General features: G+C 35.8%; 1 protein-coding gene across 4 annotated transcripts in view; it reads left to right on the top strand.

The window, feature by feature from the left end:
- POLR3A (RNA polymerase III subunit A) overlaps positions 1-22,882 on the top strand; it is a 38,446-nt gene extending 15,564 nt beyond the window's left edge. The window contains exons 18-31 of one of the 4 annotated variants that reach the window (XM_026056004.1): positions 428-546; positions 1,983-2,120; positions 3,528-3,698; positions 4,455-4,568; positions 9,121-9,207; positions 9,290-9,372; positions 11,771-11,941; positions 12,584-12,677; positions 12,769-12,861; positions 13,338-13,502; positions 14,192-14,356; positions 14,680-14,811; positions 16,199-16,331; positions 20,171-22,882. In XM_026056004.1, coding sequence (XP_025911789.1) covers positions 428-546; positions 1,983-2,120; positions 3,528-3,698; positions 4,455-4,568; positions 9,121-9,207; positions 9,290-9,372; positions 11,771-11,941; positions 12,584-12,677; positions 12,769-12,861; positions 13,338-13,502; positions 14,192-14,356; positions 14,680-14,811; positions 16,199-16,331; positions 20,171-20,319 — 1,814 coding nt within the window. In that variant the 3' untranslated portion in view covers positions 20,320-22,882. The other 3 variants (XM_026056005.1, XM_026056006.1, XM_026056008.1) reach the window with 3 other exon arrangements.
- Positions 22,883-24,836: the final 1,954 nt, after the last annotated feature.

Here is a 24,836-nt window from a genome sequence, read left to right as displayed (position 1 = left end):
AGTATTGGTAGAAGCTGAACCCTTCATAAAGAAAATATTGTAAAATATGTTTGATGAAGCAATTGTGAAGCAAAATATATAGGTCAGGAACATGGGTTGTATAAATGGCAATACATGATACAAAACAAGATAATGTGCGTCGTATAATCAAATACTGGTGGCATGAATGTCTGTGACCCAAAGGAAAAATGTAAAGCGTTGTTTGCTATATGGTAGACTAACTTGGTTGTTGTCAGTCTCTGCGTAAATGCTTAAATGAATAGGACAAGTAACAGAAAAGCTTGGTTACCTGATGCAATTCTGAAGACATTTTTGAAGAACTTCAAAGCTAAATACTACATCTTCATAGAAGTGAAAACAGCTCAGTCATTAGAGGAGCACTGGTACTCCTCATTTGTGAGTGTTTTTATTTTCTCTTTCTTTTCAGGTTCCTTCATTAACATATCCCAGATGATTGCTTGTGTAGGTCAGCAGGCTATCAGTGGGTCACGAGTTCCTGATGGATTTGAGAACAGATCCTTGCCTCACTTTGAGAAACATTCTAAGGTAAATTTGTATGCTTGCAGTATTTTATAAAGGAAGTAAAATAGATTATTAAAACCATTTCAAGAGGAACACATGATAGGGTGTGGTGTCCTGTCATGGCATGGCAAAGGAAAAGGAACACATTCAGTGAATGTAAAGCATTTTGAATGTGAATCAGTAGTTAAGAGCGGTGTTGTGAATTGCCATAGGAAGTTTGATTAGCTTGTATTTTTATAGCTCAACTTTGCTGTTTCTGCAATTTAGACCTTTCTAATTTAGTAATTTTAAAATAAATCTGATACATTTTTGATGCAATAATTTGTTAAAATTTCTCTTTTGCATTCTTTTTCAGTGCACTAAAACTTTTCAGGACAACTGTTGATTGGGTGTTGAAATCTTTAGTCAGGTGTAACATGCCAGATAAACCATTCTAGAATTTGGGTTGTTTCTTTTTCCACTAGGATAGATATCATGAGCTACTTTGAACATTCTGTGTTTGAATCCTGTTCTACATGGATCAATGAGGAATCCCATGTGCTTGTTAATACAATTCTGTGTGATTCTTTTATTCTTTTTTTTTTTTTTTTTTTTTTAACTGGTATCTAAAATCTAATTATCAGTAGAGAAGGTTCTGGGTACTAGCCATCAATCTTATTAGAATGTGTTAGTCAACTGTCAATGGTAGCTGTGGCACTTGCCTGTGTCACTGCAGGTCCAATTTTCAACTTCTGAATTCTGTAACATGAAATCCTTTCTTTCCTGAATAAGTTAAGGGAGAAATAAACTTCATGGGTTATATGAGAAGGAGAAAGTCATGACTTTTAACTCTGGCTTTGTTACAGGTGTAAAAAACACTGCCTGTTAAATAACAACACAAAATGGTCTTCTGAGATGTAACATTGTTCTATGTGATCATATAGACAACTTGGTTGCTTGACTTAAGGGACGTCTGCATGAAGTTCATTGGCCAGAACTCTTTATCTGTGGTGAAAGCAAACCACTGAAAACAATTAGTTACGTACACACCTCCACTTTATGTTATATTCTCTCTAGATTCCTTATTCTTCAGCACTGTTAATGCCTTCACTGTACTACTGCAAAATGAATGTTCATATCATCCTTTCATTTCTTGCAACTTTAAGGGAGACTGAAATGTTAGAATTTAGTGTAGTGTTTGCAACGAATGGCATGGCAAGGCTTGAATGTAGAGAAGTAAAATCTTATATTAGATAACTTGGAAAAAACTAGACAGGGGTTTTGAAGTCTTTATTCAGAGCTAAAATAAACAATGAACTTTAAAGCTAAATACAAGCTGAGACAGTTGCTCTGTGTTTAATTGTGTATGTATCAGTTGACTTTCTGAAAGAATTTAGGCCACTTAAAATATATATTTTTCTGTTACATGCATACAGAATGTACACTATATTTTAATCTTTTTTTTCCACTCTTCTATGTAGCTTCCAGCAGCAAAAGGCTTTGTTGCTAATAGCTTCTATTCTGGGTTGACTCCTACTGAGTTTTTCTTCCATACAATGGCTGGTCGAGAAGGTCTGGTTGATACAGCTGTAAAAACTGCTGAAACTGGATATATGCAGGTAACTGTCAGTGGAATGGGGGTATTACCAATTTTGCAAAAGGAGGATATTTGTTTTGGTATGTGCTTTTTAGAATGAGAAAGGTGAAGTCCTTGTGGTTTGTTGTTGTTGTTTCTTAATGTAATGGAGAGTATACTGTGAAATACCTGAATTTTCTGTATTCTCCCATAGACAAGCACAGTTTGTGAAACAGACTTCAGGCAATGGCACAGTAATACGTTTGTATTAAGCTGTTTCCTCTTGAATATGGGTGATAAAAGCCTTTGTTTTAGGGACTCGCTGAGGATTACGTGCTAGGTAGTTGTGTATTCTCAAAATCCATGTGAATTATGGAAGTTTGGTCCATACATCATAGCACTGATTTGGGTTGTGAGAGCTTTTTTCAAGTATGATGTTTTGACTACTTTTTTTTTTTCATATTTTTACTGACAAACAAAACAAAGCATCTGTAAACCCTTGCTTTGAGCTATTTAAAAAAAGATTATCTGGATGGCAGAAATCTGTCTAAAGCTCCCTTCCAGTATCTGTCCTCTTTAGGTAGCAGGCCCCTAGCCGTACAGAGTTGGATTTAGAGTTAAAGATGTTCTGTAACGTGTTAGTTCTTTAGCTATATTTCCTGTAAAAACAAGTATCCCTTTGCCAAAGCTTCTTGCTGCCATAGTCAGTCTCAAGAGTTCATTGAAAACATTACATTACTGATTTATATTCGTTAGTGAACTACTTTACATTGATAGAACAACAGAGTCCATCTTTGAAGTAAAAAGGGTTTTAATTACTAATGCTTAATAGCATGTTCCCTTTTTAGGGAGGTGGAGAAGGGGAGATGATAGTAGGGGGTTTCCTGATGTAATGCATCAATGTAAGGGACAGTAGCTAATCAATGCTGATGCAAAAATGGTGCCTACAAGCTTTGGCAGGTGATCTCCAATGTGTTGGGGGTTTTGGGTTTTTTTTGTCAATGAAAATAATTGTGGATTGATTTTGCTTCCGTACAGGTAAGTAATATGTCTTGAGAAACAAATATGGTTAGAAGAACTTTGAAAATACACTTTTGCTTGTGTGGGGKTTTTTTTTGTTTTTGGTTTTTCCCCCCTCTTTAAGCCTTCAGACTGTGATAGGTTCTTAGAGCTTATCATTAAGTATTCTATCCTATATTATGGAATTTTTAAATGTGGAGTTGTTTTAGGATTTTATTATTGCTGGCTTTTTTGCTCAGGGGAGTGTACAATAAAGTCCTATAAATAGTGTATGAATTAAGTAGTTTTTTGTGTCTGTTAATGATGATGTCAGATTTATTTCCTAAGTCGAGTTGCTATAGATTTTTGTAATCCCGTTCAATAGCTATTTCTAAAAAGAACCTATTTATCTTCCTTACACCCCTCTCCCTCCTTTTTTCCCCCACCTCAGAGGCGGTTGGTAAAGTCACTTGAAGATCTTTGTTCTCAATACGATTTGACTGTCAGAAGTTCTACTGGTGACATTATTCAGTTCATTTATGGGGGAGATGGCTTGGATCCTGCAGCGATGGAGGGGAAGGATGAACCGCTGGAGTTCAAGCGAGTTCTAGACAATATCAGAGTAAGGATTACTGAAATCTTTGTTAGAAGTGTGAAAAGACTATTGGGCATTTAGGAGGAAGTAACAAATTTTGTGGAGAATTGTTTAAATTAAATAATTTATTTTTAAATTGCCTTTTTTGGGAGGTCCTAATCGGAGTTTCTCTGCTTGTGTATGCTAAGAGCTGTACAATTTTTCCTGTTTTAGAACAGGGCAACCAGAACCAAACTGTGTATGAGGTGTGAAAAATACAGTTTTCTTCAATGCCTAGATGTGGTTTTAGGGCTCAATACCAAACTTGGGAGTTAAATTACTGCTGGTTTAGTTGGGTACTAGACTGGACTCACATTGCACAAAGTAATTCCTAATTAAATCCAAAGACGTCCATGTTTTTTGTGTTGGACTGCTTCTTAGCTCAGATGCGTGAAATACCGTTGACTAACTCTGAACATATTGTTATATTTCAATAAGTGTTATTTATTTCTGTTTTTAATTTTTTTTCCCTTGACTAAGATAAAAGCTTTTTATTGAAATGACCATTTGGATTTCTCTGTGAATGTAATAAATTGGTAGAATTAGAAATGTGTCTGTGTGTCTGTACACCTTCAGCTTTACTTAAGTATGTAGAAATATATGTTGGCCTTCTCTTCACAATAGTCTGGCATTATTCAGTTAAAAAAAAATGTTGTTAATCGGTTATATGTATCTATATTCTATATCCTTACAGTGTAGTGTTTGTGCGTATGTTTTACATGGAGTAATTTTTTTCCCCCTAAGGCCGTATATCCGTGCCAAAATGAACCAGCCCTTAGTAAAAATGAATTGGTATTAACATCTGAGTCCATCATGAAGAAGAATGAATTTCTTTGCTGCCGAGACAGTTTTCTGCAGGTAATGTCATTTTCTCATTTCCTTTTTACACTGTGATTAACCTTCTGTTATAAATCAGGGAGATTAAATAAACTGAAAGTGCTTTTTTAAAGATCGGTTTTATCAATTTGTAGGAGCAGTGGCTGAATTTGCTACATTAGTAGCAGCAGTACTAGTTTGTTCAGTTAGATATTTCTGGGTACTTTCTGTGTGTAGGTAGGACTAGCAATTTAATATGATAATATGAATTATTCTTCCTGTGGAAGTTGTTTCATATTCACAACAGTAACTTTTGAAATGGGAGAAAAATCTAGTGATTTTTGAGCAGAAGGTGCTTCTGGTCAGATCTGAGATATCTTACTGGAATTTCTGTCCATTGCAAAATGGTACGATAATTATGTACATCCTCTGGGATGTCTGAAGGCAAGTAATCCTCATTGACTGTGTATGACTAGAATAGAGTCTCATACYGCCCTGTTATGTTTTGATATCATCTGTCTTCTCAGTAACTGTTTTTAGTCATTTGCTTTTCTTCCTTTATTAAAAATGCCATATATACACTTGCATATATTTACTTTGCTTTCTTTTGATATTTACTTTGCTTTCCTTTGATACTAACCTACCCTATTGGGTAGGGTTTATCTTCTGGGGAGTAAAGTCTTTTAAGGATGAGTGAATGTTCACATGACTGTGTTTTGCCTTCCTGCAGTTTGAATTGTGAAAGTCAGTTTGTTTAGAGGAGCATTAAGTAAGTTGATTATTTAGGTTAGCAGCCACACTTAAGGCTTATTTAGGAGACAGTGGTTAAAAACTGTAGAATAAACCTGCCTGTGGACCTTGATGTCCCTTTTGATTTCTGGCAGTGATGAYGACACTATGAATTCAGCAACCTGCTTTTGAAGAGTTGGTTTGTTTAATAGATCAGTGCTTCAGAGCAGAAGGTGACAAAACCAGTAAGCAGCTGTGTATGAAACCGATTAGCAATTCACTTGCTAGAGCTGAGTTGAAAAATCAGGATTTTTTCCATGCTAGAAATATACTGTAAATTTTGACTTTGCTGGAGAAAAGATGCGATACAATAATATCAAAGCATAGAGGTAAAACTGTTCTTTTTGAGGTGTACACCTTTTTAAATTGTATCAGTAAACTCTAAATACGCACTGTTCACTTCAGAGGCATAGATATAACTACATCATCTTAACAGTAATAGTTATATTTCTGATTTTTAAGTTTGAGCTATTGTTTCATTTTCTTTTCTCCTTTTCTTTTTTCTTTTCATCCTTGAAGACATTAACTGAGACAGGTTATGAAAAATATAATGAGGTAATTGTAGCATGTGTGTGCACTGTGTGAGCATTAATGTTAGTGCTTTTTAGCTAAAGATGTTTGTATAGTGCTAAAGTAACTGATTAGAATATATACATACCTGCTTGTTAAATTCTAATCTAGATGTTCATCACAACAATTTGCCCAAGTCTATTTTTAATGGTGAAAACCATGACACATGAATTAATATCCGCAGTTAAGTTTCAGGATTTGGCTCCTGGAAGCCTTGTTTTGATACATGACTTTTCCCTTCTAAAACTTGTCCTTTCAGCCTGTAGGGATATTAACATGTTTTTCCTATGTTTTCCTATCCCTTCCTCCACTTTTTCCTTCCAGAACAGAGATATTGCTTACTGTTGTTACTTTACCAGGAGGTTACTGTAATGGGCTTATCCACTCTAGTCCAGAGTATGTCTAAACAGTATGTCTAAATAGCCTTTTTCAAGCAAACTAACATTCATTCTGCCTGTRCTCTGTCCTCACTGGAGAGAAGTCAACTGATGAAATAAGCAGATTGTTGCCTGACACAGCTCTTAGCAGGACTTAGTGTTCTAGCACAAGCATGTTTGAATGTATTAAAATATAGCTGAAGGGAATTTTTTTTTTTCTTCTTACTGCAATTAGGAAGATCTTTGGAAACCTTTAGAATGAAGAAAAAAAACATTTCTGATATTTCAGAGATAGAATATGGGTTCTGGGGAGTGCAGTGCAAACATGTAAAAGGCTCTGCACAGAGCCAGTCTGTGCTGGCATATGTAGTGCTGGCCTACTAAGTCTGACTGGGCTTGAACTGATGATTCTTGCTGAATCATTTGGGACCATCTGTACCACTCTGGGTTTCAGTGGGCTTCTTAACTGTGAGCTAGATTCTTAGTGCTTCAGATACATAAATTCTCCCACAAACTTTAGTGCTGGGAAATACATTGCAAACACCTGAGTGACCAGGCTTTCTACTCTGGACCAGAATAGACTGCTCTTTTGACTTAGTGTTGGCCATGTAGGAGCTGAGAAGGTCCGTGTTGAGCCTGAGCTTGCCAAGTCAGTTTGGTGCCTTTTTGTTAAACAGGTTCAGATGGAAGGGCTTAATGGGTCTGGACGACATGAAAGAAGCTGTTTTCCTGTGCTAGCTCTGGAAGCTACACAGCTGTGCTCATGGAGGACAGTGTTCTCAAGATGATAACTCCATAGAGACAGACAGGCTCCGCAGAGAGCAAACTACAGTTTGTAACATAAATTAATCCATAGTTTGGATAAACTCATGGACTGTCAAAGAAAAAAATTCTACAATAAATAGTTCACTATAATGTCATTTCCACTCCTATGCTCTTTTTTTTCCTAAGCCTGTCCTGTTGTAGACTTTCTTCATATTACTAATTCTGTAGCCAGTATGACAACTTCTTTTGATTTGTGGTTGATTATTATTRTTAAGATTATTCCTGTCCCCTGATTATATGTGAGTAGGTGATAATATAAAATAACTTAATGTTCAGTGTCCTGCCATATCTCAGTTCTGCCCCGACCCTCCCACAAAAGAGGCATCTTTCCAGATGGAATTGCTTTTAAGTATCTCTAGTGGTTTTTTTCCTCTTGACTAAGATGTTCTGAATGATCTTCTACAAGCCATGCAATATTCCTTTTTTGTTTTCTCTGCAAGTAGTAGAAAGACTAATCCTTCATTTGACATTATTACTCAACACTTATCTTAGAAAATAAATAAAATTATTTATTATATCCAAATATCTAAGGGTGAAAAAATCTTCCCAATGACAAAATATTTAATCTGTGAATTACTGTGAGTTACTGCAGGGCAAAAGGGACAGAAATGTATAAATGCAATCTATTGTCATCCAAGTGGGAAACAACGTGAAGCGTTCATTCCAGTAGCACACTTCTGTAATCAGTTCTTTCATTAGGGTTTTGTTCTAGTCTTCATGGAAAATAATGAGCTGTCTGAAAACATCTGGAACACCAGTAAGAATGTCATTATTTTGAGAATCTGAGGATTCTTTTAGGATGTAATAGAACAGTGTTTAGATAATGATTTATGAATGAAGTTTAAAGAAGGCAGTCACTCAGGCATTTATTCAATTCTGCAGGTAATTTTAAGTGCCCAGCTCCTGCAGTGGTTGGATAGAGTCCAGTACTAAGCGAAGAAGAGGTGTTACTTTATAGTCATCATTCTGGTTGGCAAGCAGGCTTAATGGGGTGGTAAGGGTTTAAATGCACTCTAAAAATCAAACTATTCACTCTTCCACAGAGATGTTCTTAAATCATTGCTGACGTAGACAGGAATTATTTGCTCTTGCCTTTTCTTTGTTTTGTTTTGTTTTTGATAGCCTGTGTTGTGGTAATGACTTGCATTGAATCCAGTTTTACAGAAGAATTAATCATAGGCCTCGTATTTCATGATCTCTAGAGTATATATCTGTTTCCTAAGCGTAATGCCTGAATGATGTTTCATAGAAATGTTGAATGTTTTTCTGAAAGTATTATTTCAGTTTGCATTTCAGTAAAGGCTGTTAGAACTATTTTTGGGTAAACCTGATAAGAGTGGCTGGTTTATGTATTAGCACATGTTAAATGCACTATTTACAAGACTTTCCCTCAGCATAAAAGGGTTGTTGTTTGTACTATGCTAGGTAGAAACTCTGACATGTACTTACCAATTTTAAGGTGTGTGTGGGGTTTTTTGTTTGTTTGTTTTTTGGGTTTTTTTGCAGATAAACTATGTTTTGAATCTCTGAAACCTATCTAGCAGGTGTCCTTTAATACTTCCTCTATTGACACAGTCTTTCCACTTTGACTTACTTTGAATACTGAGGAATGAGTGAGAATGTATTTGGGTCGATATGCTCAGAGAATAAGTATTTTTGAGATTTTTTTTTTCTTTTTTTCATAAGATTTTTGAGGTGGARTAGTCAGAAGAGTGTCAGTGAGTGGGGATTAGGAAAAAATGATCAACCAAAGTCAAATCTCTGAGTTTTCAGTGTGTGGTCAGGAAGGATACTTTTAGGTAGAGTAGACCATATTCTTTAAGTAATGCTACTATTTTATGGTTACACAGAATTGAATTTGGTTTACTAAATTCTAGTCTGTGTGTCTAAGTTTTGATGTCTCTCTCTTCATATTATGCATTCTTAATTTATTATTGTAAGCATTTCTTTTGGATCTGTGAGCAAGTAACTTACTGTTGAAGATTTCAGTACCAAAACATGTCTTTGCTGACCGTTGTTTTATTTAATTTCAGGAAATTAAAAAATTCATCAAAGGTGTTTCTGAAAAGATAAAAAAGACTAGGGACAAGTATGGCATTAATGACAATGGCACAACTGAGGTAACTAGTTTCATTGGGGTAATTATGCAGTTATTGTAGATCTTCATAAGCTATCGCATTTCCAACTGTTCTCTCTTTTCAGCCACGAGTTTTGTATCAGTTGGATAGGATTACTCCAACACAACTAGAGAAGTTTCTAGAGACTTGTAGGGACAAATATATGAGGTAAGTGTTTGGCCTGTTGCTTTCGTGCGCTTGCTTTCTTTTTTCTTGCTTTCTTTTTTCTTGCTTTCTTTTTTCTTGCTTTCTTTTTTCTTGCTTTCTTTTTTAAACCAGTTTAGTATTTGCCACTTTGTTTGCAATCTAGCAGTAACTTAAAGCAGAGTATTTTACTGTTTTTTCTATAGGAGTATTGGTTCCATTGTGGTTACAGTACAAATAGAGAATAAGAAACAATTGGCCTCAAAGATATAAACATTGCAAGACAAAGGTAGAAGAATGACTAAAAACCAAAAAAACCTTGCCGTCTGCAGGTGGAGGTGTTAAGACACAGAGTTTAGTGCTTTATGAGAGTTCTAAGGGTTTGACAGAGCTGGGATTTTCATCTTTCTGTCTTGAGTCCTAATCAGATGCTTTCATTAGAAGAGTCTTGTTACTAATGTGATTGATTTCCTTTTATATTGTAAGAAAAAAATGTTATGTATTTCTTAAACCCTTGTTTCAGGAGACTTGCGCATGAAAAGTTATCTGCTTGTGCTGAGGCACTTTTCTTCTGAAATAGTGGTAGTCATATCTGTGAGCACAGTTTTCTTCTGTAGCTACTACTTACTTAGTTAAATCCACAGATGGCATTTGGACAGTGGATTCAGGTGGAAACCAGAAGTGCTAGAATTCAAAATGAATGAGGATATTGTTTAAACACTAACATTTGTAAATGTACACGTAGACCTGTTACTTTCTTCCCCTCCTTGCAGCACATTGTTCCCACATCTAAAGAGTCCATGTGGAATAATGCTTGAACTGGTTCAGTTTTGAATCCTTAACAACCTTAATGGTTCATCTTGATCTACACAATCTGTGAAGAGTTATGTCACGCTTTGTGCTAATGTTTTCTTGAATCTGTTACCCACTTCTAGGGTTTTTTTGTTTGTTTTCCCTGGTCTGTAACAAGGCAGCATCAGTATGAGGGGTTTCATCTCTACGATATCCATTGAGAGTTGTTTCATTCACTTAGAGAAGGTCGTGAGTCTCCTGGGATTTGTTTGTTGGCATACAGCTGCTGGTGACAGCCCTTTTGTGGCCTCGCACTCACCTGCATCAATTATTTGCTAGTGTGGTTTCCTTTTCTAGAAACTTCATATATATGTTATTCTTTACATACCTACTTTAAAGCGATTACCAGTTTTTGCTTTCAGGTAGTAGGATTGCTAGCTTATGTTTCTCTTAAGCGTTCTTAAACATGGACTGTCTATTTTATAGTTGTATGTTGTTGTATGACATTATGTTATGCTGATGTGTGGTGACTGATGCTGGTCTGACAGCTGATACGTGGTACCTTTGGAAAGGATGTTATTGCTGTGATGCATACTTTTGCTTTATAGACTGCTGTTATTTTACCAGGAACAAGTCTTTGGGATTGCAGCAGATTTTGGGGTAGATACAGCATGAATGAATGACAAGAGATCTCCCAATAATAGCGAAAACAATAACCTCTAATAATTTTGTTTTGCAGCCACTCAGTTAATTTCATGAGGTGTTACAAGCTAAACACTATTAGATAGCATTTTTACTTGGTAAGAGTTCATCAAGGAAAATGCAAGATGCTGCTACAGGTTAGATTGATTTAGGAAATGGTATTGTCCTGTAACTTCTAGAAGTTGTGTTTGCTCTAGAAAGGATGATCTTTTGCAGTTGTGGCAAGTTTAAGAATGTTAACTCCAGGATCTGAACAGAATTTTAAGGGTGAATGTAAACTTCCCCTCAAAGTCTCATTTTCAGATTGCATACTTCAATGGTTTTATCTTCTGTCCTGTGAAGACAACCAATTCTCAAAGCCTGTAAGTTTTAGAAAGGGTCAAACATAGAAATGGTCCCATTACATGCATAGTTGGAGGGAAAGTAGGTCATCAGTATAGGCTTTTGAATAAGCTGAAAACAATAAAGCATTAATATCTGGATTTTGCTCTCATTAAAAAAGTTATCTACACAATAATTTCTTAAAGACGACTTAATAAAGATCTCTCCTTCTTAAATGTTTAAATGGGAGTTGTGCAAACATTAGAGTATGCAATTCCCTGAATGGGAAATTTTGGATCTCCTGCTTGATGTTTAGGAAGAGGGAAAAGCATTTTATGTTTTCTGTTATGGCTGTTATACCAGGGCTGTTGAATGTCTGTATGACAGGGCATCCTTCGCCTTGCATGAGATCAGTGTCTGAGTATCAGTGACCTTTTAACCTGTTGACTCTCTGCTGTTGTTTGTTTAGGTTTTAAAAAAAAAAAGAAAAGTTAACAAACTCCTCTTATATCTACCAGAATAGTTTTTGTCTTTGCTTATTTAGGATTTTATGCCTTATTGAGTTCCATGTCTCTTCCTGTATTTTTTATGAGGATTTCCTTCTCAGGGCACAGATGGAGCCTGGTTCTGCAGTAGGAGCTCTTTGTGCGCAAAGTATTGGTGAGCCTGGCACACAAATGACTCTGAAGACTTTTCATTTTGCTGGTGTCGCTTCAATGAACATTACTTTGGGTGTACCAAGAATCAAAGAAATTATTAATGCTTCAAAGGCAATTAGGTACTAATATTGATTTTTTTTTTTCTTTGCTTAAGTGAAACCTGACTGATAAATTTGCAATATGTGATAGCATTTCTCCGATATCAGTAATGTGCTAGAAGCAGCTTTAAATCCATTAAATACCCAGACACGAAAAATCTATTGTCTGTCCAACCAAGTGATGAGTTAGGGCTAGAAAACAGACAAGTTTCATTTTTTTGAAAATCAAATGAGGTAAACCAATTACTGACTGAAACTTAATATTCTTTTCTGAAACTTAATGTTTTGTTAGGCATCTCTCATATATTGTGAAGCTTTCTGGTGTCTAGCGATAGTTGAAACATGCCTATCCCTGGGTATCCTCAAAGCCATATTTAATACTAGAGTAGGGTAAGCCACCAAAATTATCAGTTGTATTATTATAATCTCTTATGTGTTTGCTTATTTTTAGTCTAAAAAGTTCCTGAAGTTTTTAGCCTAAAGTTCCTGAAGAATAATTTTCTTAAATGTACCTGAGGAAGCCAAATGTCTTTCTACCTTAGTTAATACTACCCTAGATAACATGATAGATTTCATAAGCCTGGCTGTAATACAAACTGCCATCTGTAATCTAGTTTAGCAATTTCATAACTCTGTTTTTTTATGTGTGTTTATTCTCTATAGCACACCTATTATAACAGCGCAGTTGGACAAAGATGATGATCCTGATTTTGCCCGTCTGGTTAAAGGAAGAATTGAGAAAACTTTGTTAGGAGAGGTAGGAAAAATTGTATTATTGGTAATGCTTTAAATGCCTTAATTTGCATTTTAGCCATTCTCTCAGGCTATTTCATCCTTATCTCTTAAAGATTTCAGAATATATTGAAGAAGTGTTTCTTCCTGATGATTGTTTCATCCTGGTCAAGCTCTCTTTAGAGCGCATTAGACTACTGAGATTAGAGGTGAGTTGTTCAGTTTGTTTTCGTAATATGCTTTGGGAAAATTCCAAAGGGTCTCTTAATCCTTTTTCAGAAACAGAAATCAGACTAATGGAAGTGAAAAATAGAAAGTGAATGAAGCATATCCTGTGGCTACATCATACCTAGATATATATTTCTTCTTCTTCTAAAGTGGATAGTTTTTGCTCTATTTGGAAATGAGAACATAAATTTATTTCTTGGTGTCTTGCTAGATGCAAGGAAGATGCTATCTCTGTCTTTCAGTTAGGAGCATACAGGTCTGTATGTACCCTCAGCGCAAGTCAGTATTTCATGTAACTTATAAGAGTAATAATCTGCAAATTTTTGTTTATTTTTCTACATTCCACTTTTTGATACCCTGTTGAGAGTAAGAGCAGAAATCTGACTGCTAYATGTTTTTGAGCTGATTTAAATATTTTAAGAGAGATATTCTAATGTTTGACTGATTTTTGCCACAGGTGAATGCAGAGACTGTGCGCTACTCTATTTGCATATCTAAACTCAGAGTGAAACCTGGGGATGTTGCTGTCCACGGAGAGGCAGTTGTATGTGTGACCCCTCGTGAAAATAGCAAGAGTTCAATGTATTATGTATTGCAGTCCCTTAAGGAAGAACTGCCAAAGGTAAAAGCAAAGGCTTTGTCTCATGTTTTTTCAGAGATAATCAGTAATAATAATTTGGGGCTCTACAGTGGGAAGATGGAGTATTTCCTGTCAGTATTTACAATGGAGATGGTCTGAGTCCAGAACTTCAATTTGCTTGCCACTGCTTTACAGCTCAAACTAAGCCCCCATTACTAATCTTCATAAATAAAATTGAAGCCTTGATATTTTCCTTACAGCATTCACTGAAGCATTCCAAACACAGCAGTTCTTGTAAAAGTATGAAATAGTTGCATCTTCTTCCAGTTGCATCTAGAGCTGGACCACTGTTTTGTGCTGTGTGTGGCCTGTTTTGTGCTGTGTGTGAGAAGACTGTCTACTCTGGATTTTAAAAATGCCAGTCAGTGAACCGTATTATTGACAGGGTGCCCTTTCAGTTGTGTGGACCCACCATTCAGACACCCAGGTCTGAATTTGAGGCTATTTGACGTGAAATGAAGGTAGTGAGTAAGGCTAATGGTGTAAAGTGAATGTCACGTGCACTAGTGTATTTAAGAGTGTAACATATGGTTTTGTATTTATTTTAATTCACCATCTTTCCCAGAGACTGGTGGTTCTAAATACGTTTGAATGCTGATAGGGTTTACTTTGTCTTTTATATACTGCATCACTGTACAAATCAAACTTACTTAGGCTTTTGTTTTGTGAAGGTTGTAGTGCAGGGTATACCAGAGGTTTCTCGAGCTGTCATTCATATTGATGAACAAAGTGGTAAGGAAAAGTACAAACTTCTAGTTGAAGGGGATAACCTGCGAGCTGTTATGGCTACTCATGGAGTGAAAGGAACAAAGACTTCCTCTAACAACACTTATGAGGTAATGTTCAAATGGGTACTGTGTTTTTTTCCCCCATAATGTCTTTATTACAAGTGCTTGTTTGTGTTCAGATGCAGCAATTTATAGCTAATCAAGCCTGATTTCACTAATAGTTGTCAGAATGCATTAGCACAAGAGAGTAATTCCACTGGCAGCACTGTTTACTTCTAAGAAGCCTTTTCTAAGAATATTTTTAGAACGGAAAAATACAAAATGGTAGCAACAGAAACTGCATTCTACTGATGTCAGATAATATTCAGTCCAGAAATGTATTTGCTCCAAGCATTTGGTTTGTCGTTAATCCAATAAMATCTTTTTTCTAGGTAGAGAAGACATTAGGAATTGAAGCTGCTCGGACCACCATTATCAATGAGATTCAGTATACAATGGTGAACCATGGTATGAGCATTGATAGGAGACATGTTATGCTGCTGTCTGATCTAATGACATACAAGGTTTGTTCTGTGCTTTTTCTTAGTGCTGCATTGGTCTGTTTATTCAAATTAATCTTACCATGTTTGGGAAGAATAGGGGTCAGCTAGGAGGATGGAAATCAGTTAAAGAGTGAAAGAACTGTATGTTGTACTGTCTAAATACTATTGTTTATATATCAAACAAAATGGTTAATTAATCTAGTTCTTGGAAAAAATAGGTCTATTTTGAGTGGGAAAAATTGATCTAGGGAGTAGGGCATCATAATTTCACTTTGGAAACCTGAAGCCTAAAAATTGTGGGGTGAAAATCAACTGTGTGGGTAACCACTCATGTAGCTTAAGGCTTGCGATGCAGAAAACTACATGGGGTGTGGTTCATAGCAGCTGCACTGTGTACAAGAGTCAAAGGATACAGGCTTTACAAAGAGGATCTGATTACATGTAGAGTATGAACAGTCTTCCAGGACTTGTTAATACAAGCTCATATCTGCTCTTCATTGATTGATGTTTATCCTTACCATCCAATATGTTTTAGACATATTTGAATATATAATTTAAATATATTTGACCTAGTGAAGTCAGTTTTTCCACTCTTGGCTGCCAGAGTGCAAGGGTTTAATTTGGGTAAAATGGACTAAGGAATTCTGGCTTCTCCCAAAACTGTAGGGCTTTGTACTGAGCTACAGCAGTCCCTGGGGCTGGCTGGGCTGAGCTGCTGCACAGTGGTGGAAAATGGCAGCAGAGTGCAGTGTTTTATACTTGTTGGGTTCCTAGTGTGCTTTCTTTTGTTTGTATTTCTGACTTGTGCCTCAAAACTGCACAGGGTCTGTTATAATCAGGACGTTTGGTAGAGACAGAGGCAGAAATACACCAAGTTAGTTGAAAAGTGAAGTATTTTTTCTGGAGTGTGAAAAAAACGAAGATTTAACTTTTTCTCTAATCTCCTGGCAGCTGAAGTCAGCTTTATCAGGACAAAAGCAGTAGCTTCAGCAAAGTGCTTTTGTAGCAGTGCTCTGAGACATCACAAAAGTTTGTAGCTCAGCAACTGATTTATGACTGTGTGTTTTCTCTCATGTTCATATGTCTTTCATTTGTTCCAATATTTGTGTTTCAAAAAAAAGCCCCTAACAGTTTATAGCAGGTTCTGCAGTTTACAAATAATTGCTTCTGTTTTATTTAAGTGTTGATAACTATCAAAATATTAACCTTCAGGATGTTTAATTGTGAAGCAGCATTTTAGGAAGTATACTATATTGCAGATAGTAACTTTTTACTTACGACTCTTTTTCATGTTTTTGTTAGAATAAACACTATTTCTCTTGTCCACTTAAATTGTTTCTTTAGCAAGTGAAACTGACCTCCAGCCGCTGTTATGACAGTCTTTCTCTGGGTTTCTCCATCAATCAAGGGTGAAGTGCTGGGCATTACTAGATTTGGACTGGCAAAAATGAAGGAAAGTGTGTTGATGCTGGCTTCTTTTGAAAAGACTGCAGATCATCTCTTTGATGCTGCCTACTTTGGACAGAAGGATTCTGTTTGTGGTAGGTATTGCAAATTCTGTTGCAGTTTGTGGTCCTTATTCAGCAGCTGTAAAACTCTTCAAAGCCTTTTGCTAAGCTTTCTGTTCAGTCTGTGTGTCAAAAACGTAAGGACTGAGGCTGGTCCGTACTTCTTGATCCTAGAAATTTGATAGATGTTTCTCTAAGGATTGCCTTCCACTGTCAGTCAGAGATCTTGGAGTCAGATGGGCATGTGTCTTACATTTCTTAAGGTAGACTTTGACCAATTTGTATTTTCTTCCTCTCACCCCTTAATTAGGTGAAATGCCAGGAAATTTGTCCCATTCCTGAATTATTTGCTGAAATCAGTAGTTCTTTTTTTGCACTGTGAAGGTTTGTTTATCTTCAGCACCTAGAGCTCGTTAGGAAAGCTAGTACCTCATTCAGTATTTAGGTTTCCTTTTCATTCCTACTAAGTAGGAAGACATTTACTTTTCAGGTGGTGTAGGTGAATATGATACTTTGCATAATGATTGCTTACATGAGYTTGTCAACTGTAACTAGAAAATGCAGAAAGGCAAAAGCCTTGACCTCTTCAGTTCTGAACCAATTTTTTTTTTTTTTTAGTTAGAAGCCCTATTTATCAGGGGCTATTCGTTAGCAGAACAGAGGAGGTATTCTTCTGAATTTCTTTTGAAATGTATTTGCTTTTAAGTGTTAGAGATTACCTTATTAACATCCACTGAATCTTCCTCTCACTGAATTCATGAAAGAATCTTATTGGAATTTAAAATACATATATATTACATACACGAGCACACACAGACACATGAGTGCAGACAAACAGAACATCATCACTTGTGTCTTAGTTGTCTGAATAGTTGAGTTTTGTCATTCTGTTTCTCTTGATTTTTGAATTTCTGCCATGTATTCTAATATTTGGAATTGAAATTCTTTTTCTCTCTTTTTCTCTGCTTTCCCCCATTTTTCACAGATTTAATTCTCCTTTATGTTACATATCTGTTGGAATGATTTGTTAACAAGTCTGTAGTAGATTAAACTGAGAAAAGAAGAAGGCAGGCAGGTTTCACTCTCTTCAGCATATGTTTATGTAAGACCTACCATCCTGGAGGTGTAATTGCTTATTTGGAGTTTCTGGGTCCTACTGAAGTATAAAAATACTGACATAGTATGTTAAAATTTACTAGTTTGTGTGTTTTTCTAGGTGATCTTAAAAATGCTGTCAAATTTATTGAATGTTCTGTGGACAGAATATTTTCTGAATAGCTGGAATCTATTAGAAACCTTTGTATTACTAATCTGTATTTTAAGAACTCTTCCACTTTCTGGCTGTCCAGTCTTCCATGTGAGTGGGATTTTATTAATCTTTGTTTTTATTATTCTGTCTGTGGTTAAAGCAAAGATCCTATGGCAGACTGATTCCATCCTGAACAGTAAGGAAAAGAAAATGTTTTCTCAAAGTCCCCTCTGAGTTGGTAAAATCTTGTTTTGAATAATGTGAAAACCAAAGATCTTTTCATGTTGCCCTCTGTATTAATGTTTTAGTTCAAATGAGGGAATGGAATGGACAAAACAGAAAATTGTTGTCCATCTTCCAAAACTGAAGAGATGATATTGGCTTACTTGTAAGAAAAACTGCTGTGCAGCTGCTTGACCTGGTCATCCCTGGTTATCTCTTTGAATTGCCACGAAAAGAGACTCTGTTACATGCTCACATTTTTGCATCTCCAGAGCAGAAAAAACTTATAAACACTGCCAAGAAAAATGAGCGTGTGCCCAAAATCAACTATAGGTGGTGAATTGGAATGGCATCTCAAATCAGTGCTTCTCCAGAATGTGTGGATGTAGTTTTAGACGATGTGGCCTTTGAATCCCTTTCATCTTGGAAGATGCCTTTTTTTCGCCTGAGAAAATGGGGAACATCTGAATCTTCCTGTACCAACAAAAGCACAAGCATTTTCTTCTGAGAATTGCTGCTGCCACCTCCCTGTGGGCAGAGTGAGTTGAAACTAGGGCACAGGACTACATCCAGTTCCAGCCACCTCCACTGCAGAAGCGGCATCAGCAGGTTCAGCAGGACATGCTATCTGTGAGAGATGCAGCCTGTTTACCTTTCTGTCCCCTTCCCAAAGAACAGTCAACAATATTCTCATTTCTAACTGTGAAGTGGGAACTGAGAGCTGGAGGTCATTGCTGTGACCTTCATTTATGAAGAGGTGACCCAGGAGGGAGATGTCAAAAATACATGCTGTTTGCAATAAGAGCAGTGAGACTGGCTGCGTCTCTACCTAGCTTCTTCCAGCTGAAAGTGACAGCAGCAGTTCATAGCTGTCAGCCAGCTGCTTAGATCTGCAATAGGTTCTGACTGGTAGTGTTATGAGAAATCGTACTGAAGGAGTCTGGGCTTCGTCGTTAGAGCAGAGTGTGCTTTCCTGGCAGTTGTTCTGCCCTCATCAACTGCACTGCCTCCACCCATCTGAAATAATTGCCGTTGGCTCCTAGCATACATTAATCTGAGCAGATACATCAGATGTCCTGGTTGTTACAGCAGTGTGCTCTGTCCACACGTTTCCTGCTCCACATGAGCAGTGCCATGTGCTGCAAGCAGTTATTTTGTCCATGAGGCAAAAAGGCAGGTGGTAAGGAAGGGCTTGTCATTGTATGCATCTATTTCCTGAGGTGGAAAGAAACAGAAGTATTGCTAGGAGAGAAGGATTCCCAAAATTCAAATGCACTTTCCACAGGTTCAGAGATTGGCTCAGCTTGAAAGGTTATTGTGCAGAACCAGAAAAGTTTTATTTCATTTGGTGTTAGAAAGGTGTTTATAATTTGCTTTCTCCACYGTAATCTGGATGCTATAGGGGCTGTACAAAATAGTGGGCATAAATATATGGTAGGTAACTTGTAATAATTCATATTAGGCACAATGTTTTTAAGGGCTTAATATAGGAAAATATTCAGTGGAAATGCAGCAATGGTCTAAGAACAAAAGTATTGCATCTTCTTACACATTTCTTAAAAATTGAAATTATGAAACTGCTGAAGTTTTCAGGAAGTTTATTTTCATCTTAGGATGTACATTCARATGTACAATTATTTATTGCTTATAGATTTAAACATTTTATTAAACGTTTATGTAAAGAACAGTGTGCTCATACTCCTGAGAATATGTGAAGGTATCATTTGGATCACAACAGCATGCAGAGACAAAAACACTGGTTTCTTAATTTGTAGTCATGTTTTATAAGAACATAAATTCTCTGGAAAAGTAGTATAGGTATGTACATCTGGAATATAACTGTATGTCAGCACTTCAGTGCAAAAATATTATAGTTATCAAAAATAATTGGCACAAACTAAATCTGTATATTAATACATTCAAAATGAGTATTTTTTGAATCACAAAAATGGTTAAAAAAAAAATTCTAATTTGATAAAACTAAAGCAGTAAGTACTCCTTCACTGCTAAATTGCATGTGTTTCAAGGGAACCTGGCCGGATTTGACTGAAGTCTTTGCATTGAGTCAGAGAAGGAACATAATTTAACTTTGCCTTGCAACTTCTGCAATTGATAATAGGTAGAATGCCTCTTCTCCAAAGACAAACATTCTGATGTTCTTTCATTGGTAGAAAAGGTGTTTAGGTTAGGTTGTTTTTTTCCTAATTGTGCAGAATTTAAACAACACTGATTGTGTGACATAGTGATCTAACATTCTGATGACCATGACATCATAGTGACATTGGTCTTTAAATGTGAGGTTCAAGGAGATTCGATAGGGCAAAATATATGGCTATGGCAATTGGAAAAATAATTTTGAAAATTTTTGCTCTTCAGATGTTTCAATCTTTTTTTYCCCTAGGTGTTTCCGAGTGCATCATCATGGGAATTCCGATGAATATTGGAACAGGACTTTTTAAACTGTTGCACAAAGCGGACAAAGAATCAGCCCCTCCTAGGAGGCCTCTGATATTTGATAACAATGAGTTTCATATTCCCATTGTTACATAGCAATTGGGCAAAATATAAAGAGCAAAGCAAGGAATAGCAAGAAAACGTATAATTTAAATTAGGGAATGTATATTATCAGTTCTGTGTGTCTCAAAATAACTTAATTGGTAAATGAAATACTGTCAAAAGAATTGCCCAATTGTTTACCACCTGTTGTTTGTACAGACAGAAAGGAGAGGCTTCTCTGCACCAGAGAGTAGAAAGTAATTAAAGTGGATCTCAGCTGATAAAAATTTTCTTTTTGTGTGTGAGAATTTTCCATGCTACAAATAATAACATTAGCAATATGCCTTGGGAAGAGCTGAGACTTAGTCACCTTACCTTATGTAAATTACTTCCCAGACTAGTTGATGCTAGTTTTTATAGGAACCGGGTTTCTTTCCTCACTATCACAAGTAAAACTTTCAAACTGTTGTGTGCTTTTCACTGATTTATGAAGAAAATACAATATCAATGTTGCAACATCAGAGGTGGGGTTTTTTTAGAGGTGAGAAGTGTTTAGCTTATGTTGGCACTATGCGGAGTGTCAGTGAAACTAGCTGATCACTAAATAAGACTGTTAAAGTAGGAGGATGCTAAGAGGTTCTTACAATCATGTATGTGAAAAAAGAAAACCTAAGCCATTTACCTTGTTAAGGTACCTTGCATGAACGAGAAAAGTAAGTAACTTCAAGATAATACATGTTCTCTTAAGTCGAAATATATCCAGTTTTGAATGTGCTAATTGCAGTGGGCCAAGTGCCAAATTAAGAATAGGCGATGTGTAGTTTTCTTGGTATTCTTTCTGACTGAAAAAATCCCCTTTTAAGTCCAYGTTTCCATAAAGTTTGGTATCTGGGTTATTGAACCCAACAAAAAATAATGGTGCTTCAGAAGGTATTCTTGTGGCTGAGCTAAAGGAAAGACTAAACTGCATGTTAGAACATGGTGTTTTAAGAAAGAAAGTGCTGCACTTGGAAACGTGTGCTTTGTGTGGGTGGATGTCAAGTGTCAAAGCTACTGTTGCCATGCTTTGTGGTTCTGAAGGCAGTGAAAGTTTCCTGTAGGCAAATGGTACTGCAAAAACCCCATAGTAAATTTACAAATTGTTGGGAAAATAACTCCAAAACTTGCTGATTATTTCCTGGGGCTTGTGCTATCTAAATTTTGGAGATCGAGGAGAATTTTCTGGTATTGGTATCATGGGACTTGTATACTTTGTGAAGTTGTAATATTGGATACAGATGAAGGTGAAGTTGAACAGTAGACATTTCTAATAAAAACATATATTTCTGTAACTTACAAGTAGCTGTAAAATTCTTGCAGTATGATAGCTTGATTTATTTTGAGATCTTTGTGTTATTAACTCAGTATTAGATATGTTGTGTATTCAGATTTGATGAAGATACCTGCAGCAGAACTCTGTGAGCTTGTACAGAGTGCATTTGGAAACGGCATTTCAGCAGGAGCTGTAGAAGTCAATCTATAGCTCCTAAGAAWGAGAAAGTGACTTTAGAAAGCTAGAACTGAGTATCTGATTCATCCATACTGCGTTAAACTTTGAGTGAGTTAAATATATCTGAAATGTTTGCTCTTTGCTCGTCTGTTTTTTTTTGGTTTTTTTTTGGAGGGGGGGGATTGGTAAGTTTTTCCCTTATCCCGCATTATTATCCAGTACATGTTTTTTCCCCCAGGATTCTACTATGGGGAGCAACTACAGGAATCTGCAGACTTTAAAGCTGTCACTAAGTTCTGAGAAGACCTGTGTTTAAGAACATTACAAAAATAAATAGTTTCTCATATTATGGTAGTTGTTATATTGCTGGAATCTGTAATGTACATAATGTACAGCAGTCTTAGTTTTGGGAAAGTTTCATATGTGAGCAGGGTTCTATTTTAATAGGGTTTTATTTTAATATGTCAAGTGGAAGTAGGAAKGAAATTGTTTTCATGCACGAACATGAAATCATTTGATTAAATATTTTAATCTGTAGCCCATTAGAACAGTTTTCAGACTGAATATATACTTTAAATTATTTAAATGTAATACTTAAATTTACTTTGGTGCTATGGAGGGGAAAGTGTCTTGGTTCTTGTTGTCATCAGTATTTGGATATTCAGTGTGTTCATAACAGGTCAAGGTTGGAGAGAAAAAAAAGTAGAGATAGCTAAAGTTGTACAAACATGAAATGAAAACAAGCTGCTGAATAATCTGRCATTTGAAAATGAGTCAGTGTGTGCTGCGGTTTGTCTTCAGGTAGCAACCAAAAGAAATGTGTAAAGATGCATTAAGAGAATGTAAATCCTGTTGTTTTAAGTGTAAGGTGCCACTGTTCTTCTGTTCCTCTTTTCTTTTTTCTTTTTTTTTTTTTTTTTTTTAATTCATGCTCCATGAAGAAAAGACCTGATGTGAAATTCAACATAGCTATTCTCAAATGATTTTATATTTTGGATTGGGTACTAATATATACTTCTGCCGAGATTTTGTTAGGGTAAAAGTTGGGAGTGTAATGTATTTAATATCTGCYCTACAAGCCACAAATATTTTGCAGTTTAACAATAAAAATTTCTGAATACTTTTGAATTTTGTGTTCTGAGCTAGATGGCTACKTACTGACTAGTAAGTCTGTATAGAAGCCTAGTTCTGTTTCTTTTTAAAAATATACAACAGGTAGGGGCCAAATGGGAGAGAAAGACCATAAAACTTTACTGATTTTATCCTGGGAAATTCTAATGAAAGTGCTTGGTATTTTTAGGAATAAAGATTCTTCTGAAGATTTAATTGGGTGAGGTTTGTATGGGCATGAGTAGCTACCTCATTTTTGTAAACACAATGAAATGCAACTATTTAAATTCTGTTTTTTCCTCTGTTGTATGTCTTAAAAGTACTCAGCAAATTACATCTGTTATAATTTTATTTAATAATAAAAAGAGGCAGAGATAAAGAAAATGTAAACTTTGGGTTTGTTTGATGCATTATATTTGTGCATAAATGAATTTATGGATGACCCAACCTCTTCTTTCTTCATTTGCTTTAGTTATGAAGACAGCTGAGTTATTGGGCTTTCCTCAAACAAAGTTTCTGGTAGCTGGAAGGAGGCATCACTGAGGGATTAATATAATGCTGCTGTAGTTTTGAAATGGGGTCAGTTTGTGATATTTGTAGTGTTCCTTATCAAAGGAAAAAAAAGTAGAGTCTCCTTGCAATCGATTGATTGAATTGGAACAGTTTTTCAGGCCTTTAAGTTTGCTTTCTTCCAGAAAATTCCCACAACTCATCTTTAACGTTAGAATATATTTCAGTTTTGTAGGACACCACTGAAAAAAAGCTGTAAGTGATGGCTTGCAAGGACAGTACCTGGGAACATGTCAACCACATAATACTTGTTATACATGCCGTGTACATTAGAGTGCACTTAAATCTCAAATATTTAAAACCTAAATGAACCTAAATTAATATGTAATATAAAACCTATCTTGTTTAATAAAGTAAGTATAAACACATCTTTTCCTCTGAGCAGGCAATGTACTTCATAAGTGTTTTAACTAAAAAATAGATTGTTTATAACAAAACTCTGGATTAGCAATTATTGTTTGGGCTTTCTGTACATTCAGTAAAGAAACTAGCAGTTGGATTTCACTCATTAGCAGGTAATTTAAGGGTCAGTTTTAATGGTGAAATGAAACTTTAGGATATTTCATTAAAATTTACATTTATTTTGCATTTTCCATCATTAGAGCAAGTTTCATTTTTAAAGAAATCAAGATTATTTTGCACATTGTTTTCCCTGTCTTCAAATTAATGTGCTAATTGAAATTAAATACTAAGTTAGATTTAAATTTTCAAAAAAAATATTTCTGAAAAGTTGCTCTATAACAGTAGATACAAATACAGTAGAAGTAGTAGATACAGTAGAACAGACCTTCTCAGACAGCCAAAATGTCTTTGCAAGGAGAAGCATCACTGTAAGTGACTTACTTTTAACGTTTCAGAATTGTTTGGTCACTAATTACAGTAAAAACACTTTGGAAGATAATGTTAAAATCTCTAGTCATTAGTTTATGGGGACAATTAGGTGTTATCATGCAAATTTGTTCACAGATGCTCTTAAAAATTTAGATGTCATCCAGCTTCTGCAGAATACAGTGATTGAACTCGGAATAGTAAGGTTGCTGAAGAATCTCAAGTATGAACCATATAACCAATGATGCTACAGTGAAGCAGCAAGGCCAACTGCAAGTGGGAGGCCTCAGAGGGGAACCCTGATTCATTTTAGTACTGCTGATGGCACATTTTTAACAAAGCAAGGATTGATCCCCAATATTCATGAAATTAAATACCCTGGTTTCTAATTTTCACCCTTCTTTTTCATCTTTTTTAAATCATGTAAAGTTTTCCGTAATTGTCAGACCTAGAAACTTTCCTTGATAAGTCATTGTTTGTAAACTGATCCTTAGCTATTTTTCTTTAGTGAGTCTAATGAAAATACTACATACTATGTGACTTCCACTAAAATTTGAGTATGGTTTTCTGCTTT

Source organism: Apteryx rowi, unplaced genomic scaffold (genome assembly GCF_003343035.1).
Source record: "Apteryx rowi isolate R43461 unplaced genomic scaffold, aptRow1 scaffold_129, whole genome shotgun sequence".
NCBI classification, from domain to species: Eukaryota; Metazoa; Chordata; class Aves; order Apterygiformes; family Apterygidae; genus Apteryx; species Apteryx rowi.
Note: the sequence above shows the minus strand (reverse complement) of the source record. Positions and strands in the feature narration are given on the sequence as shown.